We start from the raw sequence: 12,220 nt of genomic DNA on the forward strand, positions 1-12,220 counted from the left end.
TAATTGGTACGGCGTTTGCGTCGATAGAATCCGAGAATGACATTTTTGCCACCAAAAAAAAAAAAAATAAATAAATTATGTAGCCAAATACTAGCTAAAAACAACAAAAAACACAAAAAAGCTTGCGGCCCTTTTGATGCTGTTCAGTTTTGATCTCACAAATTGAAAAAAAAAAATTTTTTTGACAGATACTTTTGCAAAAATAGGTTCTCTTTATTAATATATATATATCTGAATGCATAAATTCACATTCCTTTCATATAAACACTTTTGCAATTTTATTTTTTTTGAAAAAGGTAACACATTAAGTTCCTCCTACAAAAAAGAAGTAGACATGGGTAGCTAGATCTCACCCGTACAATTTTATTTTTACGTGAAACCCAAAATGATTATACACAATTGTGTCCAAAACATTTTACTTTTTCTCCAAGGTAAAACATTTTATCTTTTATCGACCTAAAACATTTTACTTTTTTAATAAAGAATTGCCCTCTCCCTGTTTCTTAAATTTTACTTAGAGGTGTCTATCGTAACCCAATTATATTGATACACCCACTAATAAATAGATTTAGAAATGCAATGAATTTGGAATGAATCTAAATGGATACTGAATTAAACTCATTTAAATTGTGAGTAGTGAATTGACTAGACTTATCCATTTATATCTATTTAAAAATTATTATACATTTAAACACAATTTTTAGTGGATATTAGGTAGATAAATTCCAATTTTCTACCAATCTGATAACAATAAAATGTTATTATATCTTTTCATAGAACATGCAAAAAAAAAAAAAAAGAGTAAAATTTCAAGTGGATTAGAGTGATTCATTTTGACCTATTTATTAAATAAAATTAAAAAATTGATCTAATTACACTAATTACTTAATCTTGAATTATCCACCGTGACAACTCTAATTCCAACACTCTGTGTTAGCCAAAAAAAAAAAAAGAAAAAAGAAAAAAATATACTTAACCCCGATAATAAGGAAAAGCAGCAGGGCAGCACCAAACCGTTACGCACAGATGCGGTAGTGCAGCTATTTATCTATTAGGCCCGACGACATCGCTAACCAGCTGTAGTATAAGAAATCCCATTGACAAGTAAAGTGGACGTTAAATCTAAAAGTCGCCCCCGACAGATTACCGCCGTCGTCGTCAAATTCGGGGCGGGAGATCCATCCGATCCCCAACTACCCCTAAATTCTGAGTGAGTTTTTTTATTACACCAATTGATCCTTTCTTCTTATATTTCTTTTGCCTTCCCTTTCGACAAAGTATTTTTGTTCTTTTATTTCTTATTGCATCTTTGTGCAGCACGAATGCTTTTATATCTGACTTATGAATGTCTATTTTGACTTTCCTGTTCTGATTGAGATGCAAAATTCATTTGTCTTGATCGTGTTTGAATAAATGTCGGTGTGAAGTTATACTTTTTTTTTTTTAATCAATCAAGGGATTTACGTATTTAGTGTAAATTTCTTGCTCTAACCAAGATGCGAATGAATACATTTGCTTCGAAATTGTATTGGGTATTTATTTGCTTCAGAATTTTGAACTTTTCTGATTCCCGGCTAATTCTTGGTGTTGTTAGGCAAAAGGGAACAAATGACTCGACGTATAGTGTTAGAAAAACGATCTTTATATCACATTCATGTCACGCATTTTGGTTGGATTTATATCCCTGCTCATTTAGCTCAAATGCAGCCTTCTCTAGTTTCACGGTTCCGGATCTGAACAATTCCTGTTGGGTTTATTCTCAATCTAATTCCTCCTTCATAGCCTCTTATGATTACTTTTGTTAGTATTGGTTTGCCTTTTTTTTTTGTCACTTTAACTTGTATACTGTTAGCCCAGGCACTGAAGTACTTTATTGGGTTTCTTGAGGTCTGGTTTTCCTGGAAATCGAGATCCACACCTGTATAAGAGGTTAAATTCAGACAGGTTATGTAGATTTGTATGCACAAATTAAATTTGTTATGGGAAAGAAGAAGTCGATGTTCTCAACAGACAATCATTTATGGGAACTTGATCTAGAATGTTTCCTTGTGATGGATTTCTATGCAGCAGACTTATCAGTTTTGTCTGGTACTTTGTTCTTTTGTCATTCTAGCACTATATTTTATTATCTTTTTGGTTTTCCTTTTCAATATTAAGTTTGTGTCATTTGCTATTTCTTTTCTTCTGATACTTTTTTTATTTTTATTTTTGTTCTGATTTTGTGGCTACGTCAGTCTGCAGTACTAAACTCTGTTGAGTCTGGTGAAGAGGGGTTAAGCTGTTATGGGAACAGATAATCAAAATTGGCATTTGCATGTATCATTTGATCAATGGGTAGCAGTCCCAGTGCCCGGTCCACGACCTGCTGCTCGCTACAAGGTACTGTCAATGTTTAGAAGTCTCTTTAGGTCCTTGGACTTTAAGGAAACTGATCTCGTTTTCTTACTTCTTTCTTACCTCTGGCTCTGCAATCTTAAATTTTTTGTGGCAAAGTCGTGGTGACAATATAGTATCTTCAGTTCCCTTATTTCACAACCAAATTTATCTCACAAAACCCTGCTCAAGATTGCGACTTGTTGATGGTTCAGTAATCTATGTTCTAGTGTCTTATCTGCTTCCTATGCCCTTTCCTTCTTGCACCTCTAGCATGCTGCAACTGTCGTTGATGAGAAGTTGTATATTAGTGGTGGAAGCCGTAATGGGCGCTACTTATCTGATGTCCAGGTATTGATCTTGATCATTCATTTTATTTTCAAAGCCTTTTTTTCTTGCACATTGTGAATTAGTTAATTTATTTTGTAGGCTTTTGACCTTAAAAGTCTGACATGGTCCACTATAAAGTTGAAATTGGAATCTAATGCTGTTAAGATGAATGATGGGATCAAGTTTGAAGGTCTTCCTGCAATCGCTGGTCACTGTATGGTGAGATATAGGCCTAAAAGTATTCTTTTTGATCTTCTGATCTTTTTTTTTTTGCGCTACTTCAACTTTAATTCAATTTGACTTTTTGACTTTGAAGCTTGAATGGATTTTAGTTCATTCAGAATGTGGTGGTGCATTTTCACAAATAATACAACCATTTTACATTCCATTTGCAGATTAAGTGGGAAAACAAGCTGTTGCTTCTTGCTGGTCATTCAAAGCATGTTTCTGACGGTGTAACAGGTTTATTATTTGAGATCAATTTTGTCCTGAGCAGTAAAATCTGATGTTTTCATTTTTATGTTTTTGGACTTATTGCCTAGTTGATTAATTCTTGCAGTGCACTTTATCGACCTTGAAACACATAATTGTGGTGTCATAGAGACCTATGGAAAGGTTCCTGTAAGTGAATATTCTGCTGCCTTATTTCAGGATTTTGTTCCCACGTTTACTCTTTACAAAAAATTTTTGTCCTTCAACCAAACTCAGTCAGTGAGAAAAGGGGTCTTACTTGGTGTTCTTTTTTCCATGCGGGGACCCTAGATTAAGTTTTTGGTACTCTTGACCCATTGTGCGCATACTGTTTCCAGGTAGCTCGTGGTGGGCAATCTGTTACACTAGTTGGCTCTAAGCTTGTAATGTTTGGCGGAGAAGACAGGAATAGAAGACTGCTCAATGATGTTCAGATATTGGATTTGGAGACCATGACTTGGAGCTCTGTGGAGACTACGTATGTGTCTGAGTGTTTACTAGTTGCTGTCATTATGCTTGTAGAAGAGTTTCCCTTCACTTTGTATCTATCTTGATAGGCAGACACCTCCAGCTCCAAGATTTGATCATGCAGCTGCACTGCATACAGAGCGCTACCTTCTGATTTCTGGCGGTTGTTCTCATTCAGTCTTTTTTAGTGATCTCCATGTGCTGGACTTGGAAACAGTAAGTGTGCCTTGTCTGTGAATTTCTTAGCACATTCAGATGTAAATACTTGTTTGCTGTAAGCCTAGTTGGCTTTCCATGGCAACACACTTTTTAAGAATTTATGTGATGCAGCAGCATGCCTTTGACCTGTTGTGTTCAAGGATAAGGGTTTCTCTATTTTAATTGTTCTTCATTCTTTGTACTACTATAGTTGCATTCTGGCACATATCTAATGTTTAATTCATCACTTGAATATTCATGTAAAACTTCCTTGATGGTTGTTGTTTGATTTTGTCTTTTATTGATTGCATTATTTATTGGGTCAGTCATAAGCCACTCTGTGTTTTCCTTGACCGTTGGGATTTAGAAGCAAATTTTTTGGTTCTATGAGACTGATTGATGTGTCCATGACCTGCTTAGATTTATTTGGCATGTCTGCATTCGGGTGAGACTCAATACCTGTGACCACAGATTGACAATTGCAATATTTGTTGCAAGAAGTCAACTCAGAATTGTGTTAGATATCTGGCTTCTGTTATTCCAGCTTATTGTATTTTATCATTAGGGTTGGTTAGATAGGTCTGAAAAGGATATGCTTGGAAATATTGCCATGCTTTTTTTTTGCTCTTTCCTCTTTGGTGCAATTAGGTATTTTCTAGTTAAATATTGCTGCCAATTAGAGCATGTTGGGATGTATCAGAAAGTATATCATCTTGCTTGCAATATTGCAGATGCAATGGTCCCAACCGCAAATTCATGGGGATCTGATGAGACCGAGGGCTGGTCATGCTGGTGTCACCCTTGATGAGAATTGGTATATAGTTGGTGGCGGAGATAATAGAAGTGGTATATATGTATTACTCTTGGCTCGCTTTGTTTTCCTTCCGCAGTTCCACATACCATTGCTGATTATTTGGACTTCTGTTGCAGGTGCCCCAGACACTCTTTTGCTGGATATGTCTAAGCTTGCTGTGTCAGTGCTGACAAGTGTAAAGGGGAGAGAGCCACTAGCCAGTGAGGTTACTTTCTTTTGCTTTAAATCCTTGTTGGTTAATTTTGGAATTTGCGGATGCTGACTTCTAAAAAATGTAAATGGTTCCCCACTTTTGTCGGAAAGTCTCTATGCAGTTGGAGTGTTGGCTATTTAAAGTGAAAAGTTTTAGCTTTAGGGTCATAGCAACTAAATCACTAAAGAGAGTTGTTTTCTGGGAATGCTCTTCGGGTTTGTGTGATGAGTTGACATTTCTTGTAAATTGGTGGATTATATATTTGATACTGAAAACCACCTATCTATTTTTTTCTTCAAGAATGATGCTGTGGTAAAACTTCATTTTCCAGACATGAAAAATTTCCTGCTTGAAGGGGAAGGAGGCAGTTCTATTGGTGACGTCGTTTGATTAAAGTATCAGAATTAAATTTCTTAATAATTTATCACATTCGGCAACCAAGTAGACACGGTGCCTGCAAATTTCTCAGTGAAACTTGCTCTTTCTATTCATGTACAAGTGTTTTTATTTCTCTCATGTGATTATGTTGTTCTTTTTTACCTCACAATCTGCAGCTCAATTTGCTTCCTTTTGTTATTAGGCTCAAATTTTTAGATGAAATCATGCTGCAAGCATGGAAATTTTTTTTCATTCATTCATTTATTCTTTCTATATTTCTCTCTCTGTCTCTTTTTTTAAATCCATAATCTGGTTACCACTTAATGGTTGACACAACTCTGAATACAGGGCCTTAGTGTTTCCTCTGCAGTGCTAGACACCAAGAAGTTCTTGGTTGCCTTTGGTGGTTATAATGGAAAATATAATAATGAGGTATCTTCTCTATACATGTCTGTATAGTGTGCTACTTTCATTAGTCTGCGAAGATGTAGAGATTTGTCGCTTGCAATTCATCTCCACCTAGATGTAACTACTACTTGATGGTGCTTGTTGTCCTCCAAGTATGCAATATTCTCTAAAGCATTCTATTCATGTTAATTACTGACTAGATCGCCAAATGTAACTTATGTATAACAACACATTTTGACCACTGACATGTAGCTTTATGAGTCCAAAAAAAAGGGTTACTTATGTGATTATTTTCCCATTGTGGTCTGATGGATGAATATAAACCTGACCCTGCTCTTGTAGGTATCTTTTTTCTGTGGTTGATCTACTGGCTGGTTGTGTCTTTAGAAGTCCCTTAGCTGGCACAATATACACACACGCAGACGCACTTCAGTAGCTGATCACAATGTTATGTTTGGGTGGCAAACAGTTTAGTGAGAGGATTATGTTTTGTAGGAATTAAATAAGATCAAGAGGGATTTAGTTTTTGGCTTCATATGATAAGGGAAGAAAACTTTGTTTGTCTCTCTAGCTTGAACAGATGTTGTATTTAAACACCAAGTGTTTCGGTTCAACACTTGGATGCTTAGTTCTGAACTTCAGTGATGGCATAGGCAGCAAAGGGATATAGATGTTTTGTCTTTTCGTCTTGTAGAGGGTGTTCTGTCAATATGTTTGGGAAGATAGTGAGGTAGTCATTAACTACTTAGTTACAGAAATCTTATTGAATTGGTTGTGAAGCAAGTGACTAAATGATGTTAAATTAGAAAAAAGAGAGAGTGAAGGGAAAGCTCTGGACTGGTTGCTTAGGGTGATGATCTTTGCATCTCTCTCTCTCTCTCTCTTTTTTTTGGGGGGGGGGGGGGTGTTAGGGGCTTTGAGCACCTAAAGCCTTTCAGTTAGAGCCACAGGGATTTGTGTCTCGATTATCAAAGTATTTGAGGGTCAAAGGAAGAAATTGTATAGGTCCCTGTTGTCTTTTTGTCTACCTTCATGGCATGCTTTAGGAAATGTAGCCAATACAAGACGTGAGAAAAACATGTAATCATTGAGGTACTGATGCATTCTGTTGCCCTGGAATCGAGGATAAACTTATTATCAATTGTTGAGTACATGTCACATCATTTCAAAATTGAAGGTGGATATTGTCATTGCGATGACTAGCACAATGTGAAGTGCAATCACATAGTAAAATACATGGGCATACCAGATGCATGGTAAAACAATGGAATATTAGAGCTAAAAACTCTCCATCTTGAATTCCTATATTTTCTGGAATGGCAGAATTAACTTGCATGACATTATGCGAATTTTAAGCTCCATTTTCTGTACACATTATCAACACTTTTTCTACAATTCTCTTAACAAAATTTTTTATTGCCTTGCTATAACACAATTCTGCCCGCTCTCTCTCTCTCTCTCTCTCAGGACTCTCTTCTTTGTCGCTAAGCTGCACCAATTTTTCTCTTTTGCCTGATGACTTGGTTCCTCCAACACCTTTCTTAAACGGTTCACATTTCTCTTTGAAATCTAGGTTTTTGTTATGAGGCCTAAACTGAAGGACAATTTACTTCCCAAAATATTCCAATCCCCAGCAGCTGCTGCTGCTGCAGCTTCTGTTACTGCTGCATATGCTTTGACCAAATCTGAAAAGTTAGACTTGACAGAAAGAGAAGATTCAAATTTCAAGGTCATTCAGGTGGATCACTCCCAGCAGGATCTTTCAGTCGAGATCAGTTCAATTAGAGAAGAAAAAAGGTTGTTGGAGTTATCCCTTAAAGAGGTCAGATCAGAAAACTCTTCTCTGAAGGCTAAGATTGAAGAAATTAATGGAACTCATGCTGAGTTGTCAAAGGTATGATCATCATTAGAAATTGCTTGGTGTTTGTTAGTCAGCTAATTCTCATGCATATGATCCGTCCTACTTTTTTCAGGAACTCCAATCTGTTCAAGGTCAACTTGTGGATGAGAGATCAAGATGTGCTAAACTTGAGGTTGTACATTTATTATTCTCTTATTCATCTTGAATTTTATTTTCAGAACTGTTTCCTCTTGATTATATTACTGGCTTAAATTCTATTCTACTCTCTCATGTGCTTCATGCTCGTGTTGGCAAGAAAATTATCCGTTCTTGTCTTAAGGCAATTTCTTTTTTATTCTGTTGTATGAGCGGTTGAAATTCTCCTCTTCACGTTTAATGGGGTGCTAGGCACTTATAGCTGAGCTACAGAAGAATCTGGGGTCATTGCAGCCGGTAGAGGAGGAAGTTCAAATACTCAGGAAACAGAAAGATGAATTTGAACGTGAAATGGAACTTGCTGCCGCTAGTGCCCAGAGACAAAATTCTGGTGTTTGGAAGTGGATTGCAGGATGAGTTGGGGTAGTACTACTCTGATCTAAGGTCAGCGCTATATAGTCTAACGGTCCATCCTGCAGAAGGAAAGTCATCCTCCATAAACACGGTTGCAAGAAACTTGATACACTTCCTTTGGGAAGTATTTAACAGCTCAGGGAAGGATCATGGAGTGACGTGTATCTCGAAGATGCGGCAATCTAGTTTCATTTAATTGTTCTAGTTACCTTGTTGGACCTTTCGATTTTATCTTCATGAATGTAACTTTTTGATATCAAGGTTCCATTTTTATTTTCCTTCCTCATGTAATATTTACTGCAGTTACACCTCCAATGACTTGCATTTATTTCTTTTTGATATGTAAAGTCACACGATTGGCTTCAATTTTTTTTTTTTTTTGACACCAACGTTGCTGTTGTACTCGTACCTTCACCCTGCAGCTTCTCTTGAATAATCTTTTATTCTGTAACCGATCAGATGTGCATGACCCTCCTGGTTTCAAGACATTATTGTCTTGCATATTGGTGATTCAACCCAGATTTTGTGCATTATTTGGTGGAGTGGTTATGTTTGATGTCAGAAGATAAAGAAATTTGAAGATTGATTGTTCTGTCAGTTCTCTACATGCTGAAATGCCTCTATTTTGGTTTTCCTGCTGTTTGAGTGACTCTTCTTTCTCAGTATGTGTGTGCCAATTTTTAGTAACACTGCTTCTTTTTCTTCCTAATAGTGGAAAAGGCCACAAGTTTTAAATCCAATTATCGTTTTTACGAGATGGGATACCTTCAGATTGATTCTACGATGTGTTGTTTCCAACATACGGTGAGTATGTAATCGATATGCAGGGGACCTGTATTTGTTAGTATAATGTTGCAAAAATCGATTCCCTGATCCGCACTCTCTTAGGAGATGATTTAAGCAGAAAAATGTGAAACAATCATGCAAGAACATACTAATGTGTCTGGACGGTAGATTACTTGAGATAATTTTTTTTTAAAAAAAAAAAAAAAAAAAAACTGTAGCACTTTTTTTGATTTGATATATATGAAATAAAAAGATGATTGAAAAATGTGTTGATGATGCAAATAAATAAATTTGACCCCAAAAAAATTACAATCGAAAAAAATCTGGTATGTTTTTTCTTCTCAAATCACGTGATTTGCTATTTGCCATTCTACGTGAATCATCAAGTATTTGAAACTTTCAAGATCTTCAGAGAATTGTGACTTCGTAGGTCGAACTTTAATCCAAATGTAGGTGGATTAATTAACATTGAATAATGTAAACAATCTTTCGAATTTATACTTGATGATGAGGTTTCAGACACGTACTAACCTTGCACTCTCTGGCTAATTTGTCGACTCTTTTATGTTTCTTATTCAACTTGTAAGTAACACCTTACAATGTATCAGTACTTTGCTTTCTTTTTCTCACTTGTACCATCCTTTCTCTATTTTTCTTACTCATCATTGCAACGTTAGATGCTGCTTGGTCATTCATGAGTAGAGCTGGAACTCAAGGCTATCGCAGTGGCGTACATCCTGTGCTAATAAAAGTGCTTCTAAGTGATGAGGCCGAGACATGTTTTACGTCCTCTTTCTCTTCGCATAGGTAATACACAGAATGAGAAAGAAGGTTTGATCCAGCAAGAACATCAAGTGAGATTCATTATAATCTGGATACAAATTTCTGTTTTCCTTGTGCAACAAGATCCTTCCGCAGAATTTTTCCTGCTGCTGACTTTGGTATGGCATCGATGAAACTCACTTTTCTAACTTTCTTGTATGGGGCAACCTGGTATACATGGGCTTGGCTTTAGGAATAATAATATTTTCGTAGTGAATAAGAAACCATTCATTAATAGACTTGCACTAACCTGGCTAGCAACAAATTGAATGACCTGATCTTCTGTGAGTTCAGAATTAGCTGCTTTTACCACATACGCAATTGGAATCTGTCCAGCTTCTTCATCGTCTAGCCTGCATGTTTCTTTAATCATTAGAAAGCACTTGTGTATATCTGGGGCCTGGGTGCAAGTTGGTTTGGCCTGTGGAAACATGTAATATGCTTAAATTTCAGGTGAAAGTGAAACATACGGCACAACTGCTGCATCCAGTATATCAGTGTGGCTCAAAAGCGTCGCTTCCAACTCTGCCGGAGCTACCTGCATTTGAACGTGGATCAATTCTTCCTGGTCTTTAGTGCAGTTGATTTTACTCCCATTAGCTGGTATTTCTCTAGCAATTGAATTTTTTTTTTAAATCAACTCTTTGTACCTGATAACCGTTATGCTTGATAAGCTCCTTTACCCGATCAACTATGTATAAACAGCCATCCTCATCAAAATAACCCAGGTCTCCTGTTTGCAGCCACCCATCTGCATTAATTGTTGCAGCCGTAGCTTCCTGGTTCCCCAGATATCCTTTCATCACTGCTGGGCTTTTAAACCACAGTTCTCCTTTTCTGAACGGTGGCAGTGCCACGCCAGTCTCGACATCCACCACCTTGGCAGTAAAGCTCGGAATCAATTGTCCGCATGAGCCTGAATGGGTCTTAGCTTGTTCATCTGACACAAAGAATGTAGCTGCACCGCAGCTTTCAGTCAGTCCATAGCCTTGCCTCATCTCCACCCCAGGAAACTTCTTTCTAAACCCATCAGTAACTTCTTTGCTCAACGGGGCAGCCCCAGATCCGACTCTTCGCAAGGATGACAGGTCATAACCACCTTGGTCGTACTTAACCAGGGCAAGTATCACTGGTGGAACTGCCGGAATGTTATTGACTTTGTGAATTTGAATTGCTTCCAGCATTTCTTGGAAATCAAATTTCTGCATTACCACATTAGTCGTTCCACAAGCAAGCAACCCCAGAGCAAAAAATGCAAGGCCATAGACATGAAACATGGGGAGGAAGCACAAAAACACATCATCCAGAGATGATGACACTTCTGCAGACCACCTGAGGAGTATCACAATGGACATCAAATTTGAGTGGGTTATTTCTACACCCTTGCTTGCTCCAGTAGTCCCTGAAGAGTAAAGTATGACAGCAGTGTCCGAAAGAGCTGGCCGAGCTGATGGTAATTCTAGAGGCTCACAGCAATCAATCAACTCCTCAACTGAAAGTGCAACACCATCTTTACTACGCGAAGTGAGGAGGGTAGGCACTCCGGTTGGAAGCAGCTTATCCGCCTCTTCTGGGGTGGAAATGGCAAGGTTTGTACCCGAGTCCCTTACTTGTTTTGCAATTTCTGATGCAGTGTTGAGCGGGTTGGCTGTGGTTAGGACCGCCCCAATAGAGAGTACTGCAAGACATATGGTTGGATACAAAAGAGAGTTTGGTGACAGGACAAAGATAACATCACCCTTCTTCACCCCAAGTCCATGGTACAGCCCTGTGGCCAATTTGTAGATGGATAGTTTGAGTTGAGCGTACGTGACTCTCTGGTTAGTAGCTGAATCAATGAGCGCAACGAGTTTCTCAGCTTGGCCAGCAGGTGGGAACTGTGATAGAACAAATGCTGCTGTATCAAGATTAGGCCTAATTGGGATCTTCTGATTAGTCCCTTTGAGTTTGTGTAATGAATGGTAGATTCCAGCTTGTGGATCGAATCCACCTCTTTGTAAAGTCGATGACGGATGACTAGCTGCCAGTTCTTCTTCAAAGGGAGCTATCCATCCTTCTTCACTTGACATGGCTGCAAAAAATGGCCAAGGCTGATTACGTTAACTTAATCTTGAAAAGTTGTTTATGCATCTATAGTTATATAAATCCCTTAAATATTTAGGCAAATTAACAAGTCAATTTAGTTGGTTGCGACTTTGTCAGGGCTTGGATTTTCCTTATTGTTAAACCCGTTAGCTTCTGGATGCATGTAAGAGTTGTTTGTATGCTCGCCGGCTAACAATTTTTATTCGACCAAGTCATGGAAATTGTAGCATCCTCATCTTAACCATCAGTTGGGATTTCACAGCTTTGCAGCCATTAACAGCTATAAAACGGCACAACAAAGGAATTTCTTCATCTTAAAACACGGTCCTGTTAACGTCGCCATCGTACGTGACATGAGGGTTGGGAACTTGTTTTTGCCGCCTTATGCTTGAATCACGCGCATTGGTTTAGAACAGCTGTCCATATATGTTTGTGATCTGCAAAGTTGTTGGATTAATAGATGGAGACTGTGATTGACACCTTA

The 12,220-nt window shown here is 37.7% G+C and overlaps 2 protein-coding genes across 6 annotated transcripts; one reads left to right on the forward strand and one right to left on the reverse strand.

Moving 5' to 3' along the window:
• The first annotated feature begins 991 nt into the window (after positions 1-991).
• Positions 992-8,409, forward strand: LOC113725750 (acyl-CoA-binding domain-containing protein 4-like). 5 transcript variants are annotated; one of them, XM_027249098.2, is made up of 15 exons: positions 992-1,210; positions 1,858-2,088; positions 2,235-2,379; positions 2,647-2,724; positions 2,803-2,922; positions 3,099-3,165; positions 3,263-3,324; positions 3,513-3,652; positions 3,732-3,858; positions 4,572-4,686; positions 4,771-4,859; positions 5,574-5,657; positions 7,207-7,527; positions 7,607-7,666; positions 7,882-8,409. In XM_027249098.2, exons 3-15 carry the CDS (start codon positions 2,284-2,286, stop codon positions 8,044-8,046), a joined length of 1,524 nt encoding a protein of 507 aa, XP_027104899.1. In that variant the 5' UTR covers positions 992-1,210; positions 1,858-2,088; positions 2,235-2,283; the 3' UTR covers positions 8,047-8,409. The 5 variants fall into 5 exon arrangements, with proteins under 5 accessions (XP_027104899.1, XP_071930247.1, XP_027104898.1 ...); XM_072074146.1 differs by having other exon boundaries at positions 1,888-2,088; XM_027249097.2 differs by lacking the exon at positions 1,858-2,088.
• Positions 8,410-9,291: 882 nt separating this feature from the next.
• On the reverse strand, positions 9,292-11,786 carry LOC113723848 (probable CoA ligase CCL5). Its single transcript, XM_027246816.2, has 4 exons — positions 10,302-11,786; positions 10,122-10,189; positions 9,902-10,004; positions 9,292-9,819 (listed from the first exon to the last, which is right to left on the reverse strand). Exons 1-4 carry the CDS (start codon positions 11,718-11,720, stop codon positions 9,694-9,696), a joined length of 1,716 nt encoding a protein of 571 aa, XP_027102617.2. The 5' UTR covers positions 11,721-11,786; the 3' UTR covers positions 9,292-9,693.
• Between the last annotated feature and the right edge of the window lie 434 nt (positions 11,787-12,220).

Source organism: Coffea arabica, chromosome 2c, assembly GCF_036785885.1.
Source record: "Coffea arabica cultivar ET-39 chromosome 2c, Coffea Arabica ET-39 HiFi, whole genome shotgun sequence".
Taxonomy (NCBI): Eukaryota; Viridiplantae; Streptophyta; class Magnoliopsida; order Gentianales; family Rubiaceae; genus Coffea; species Coffea arabica.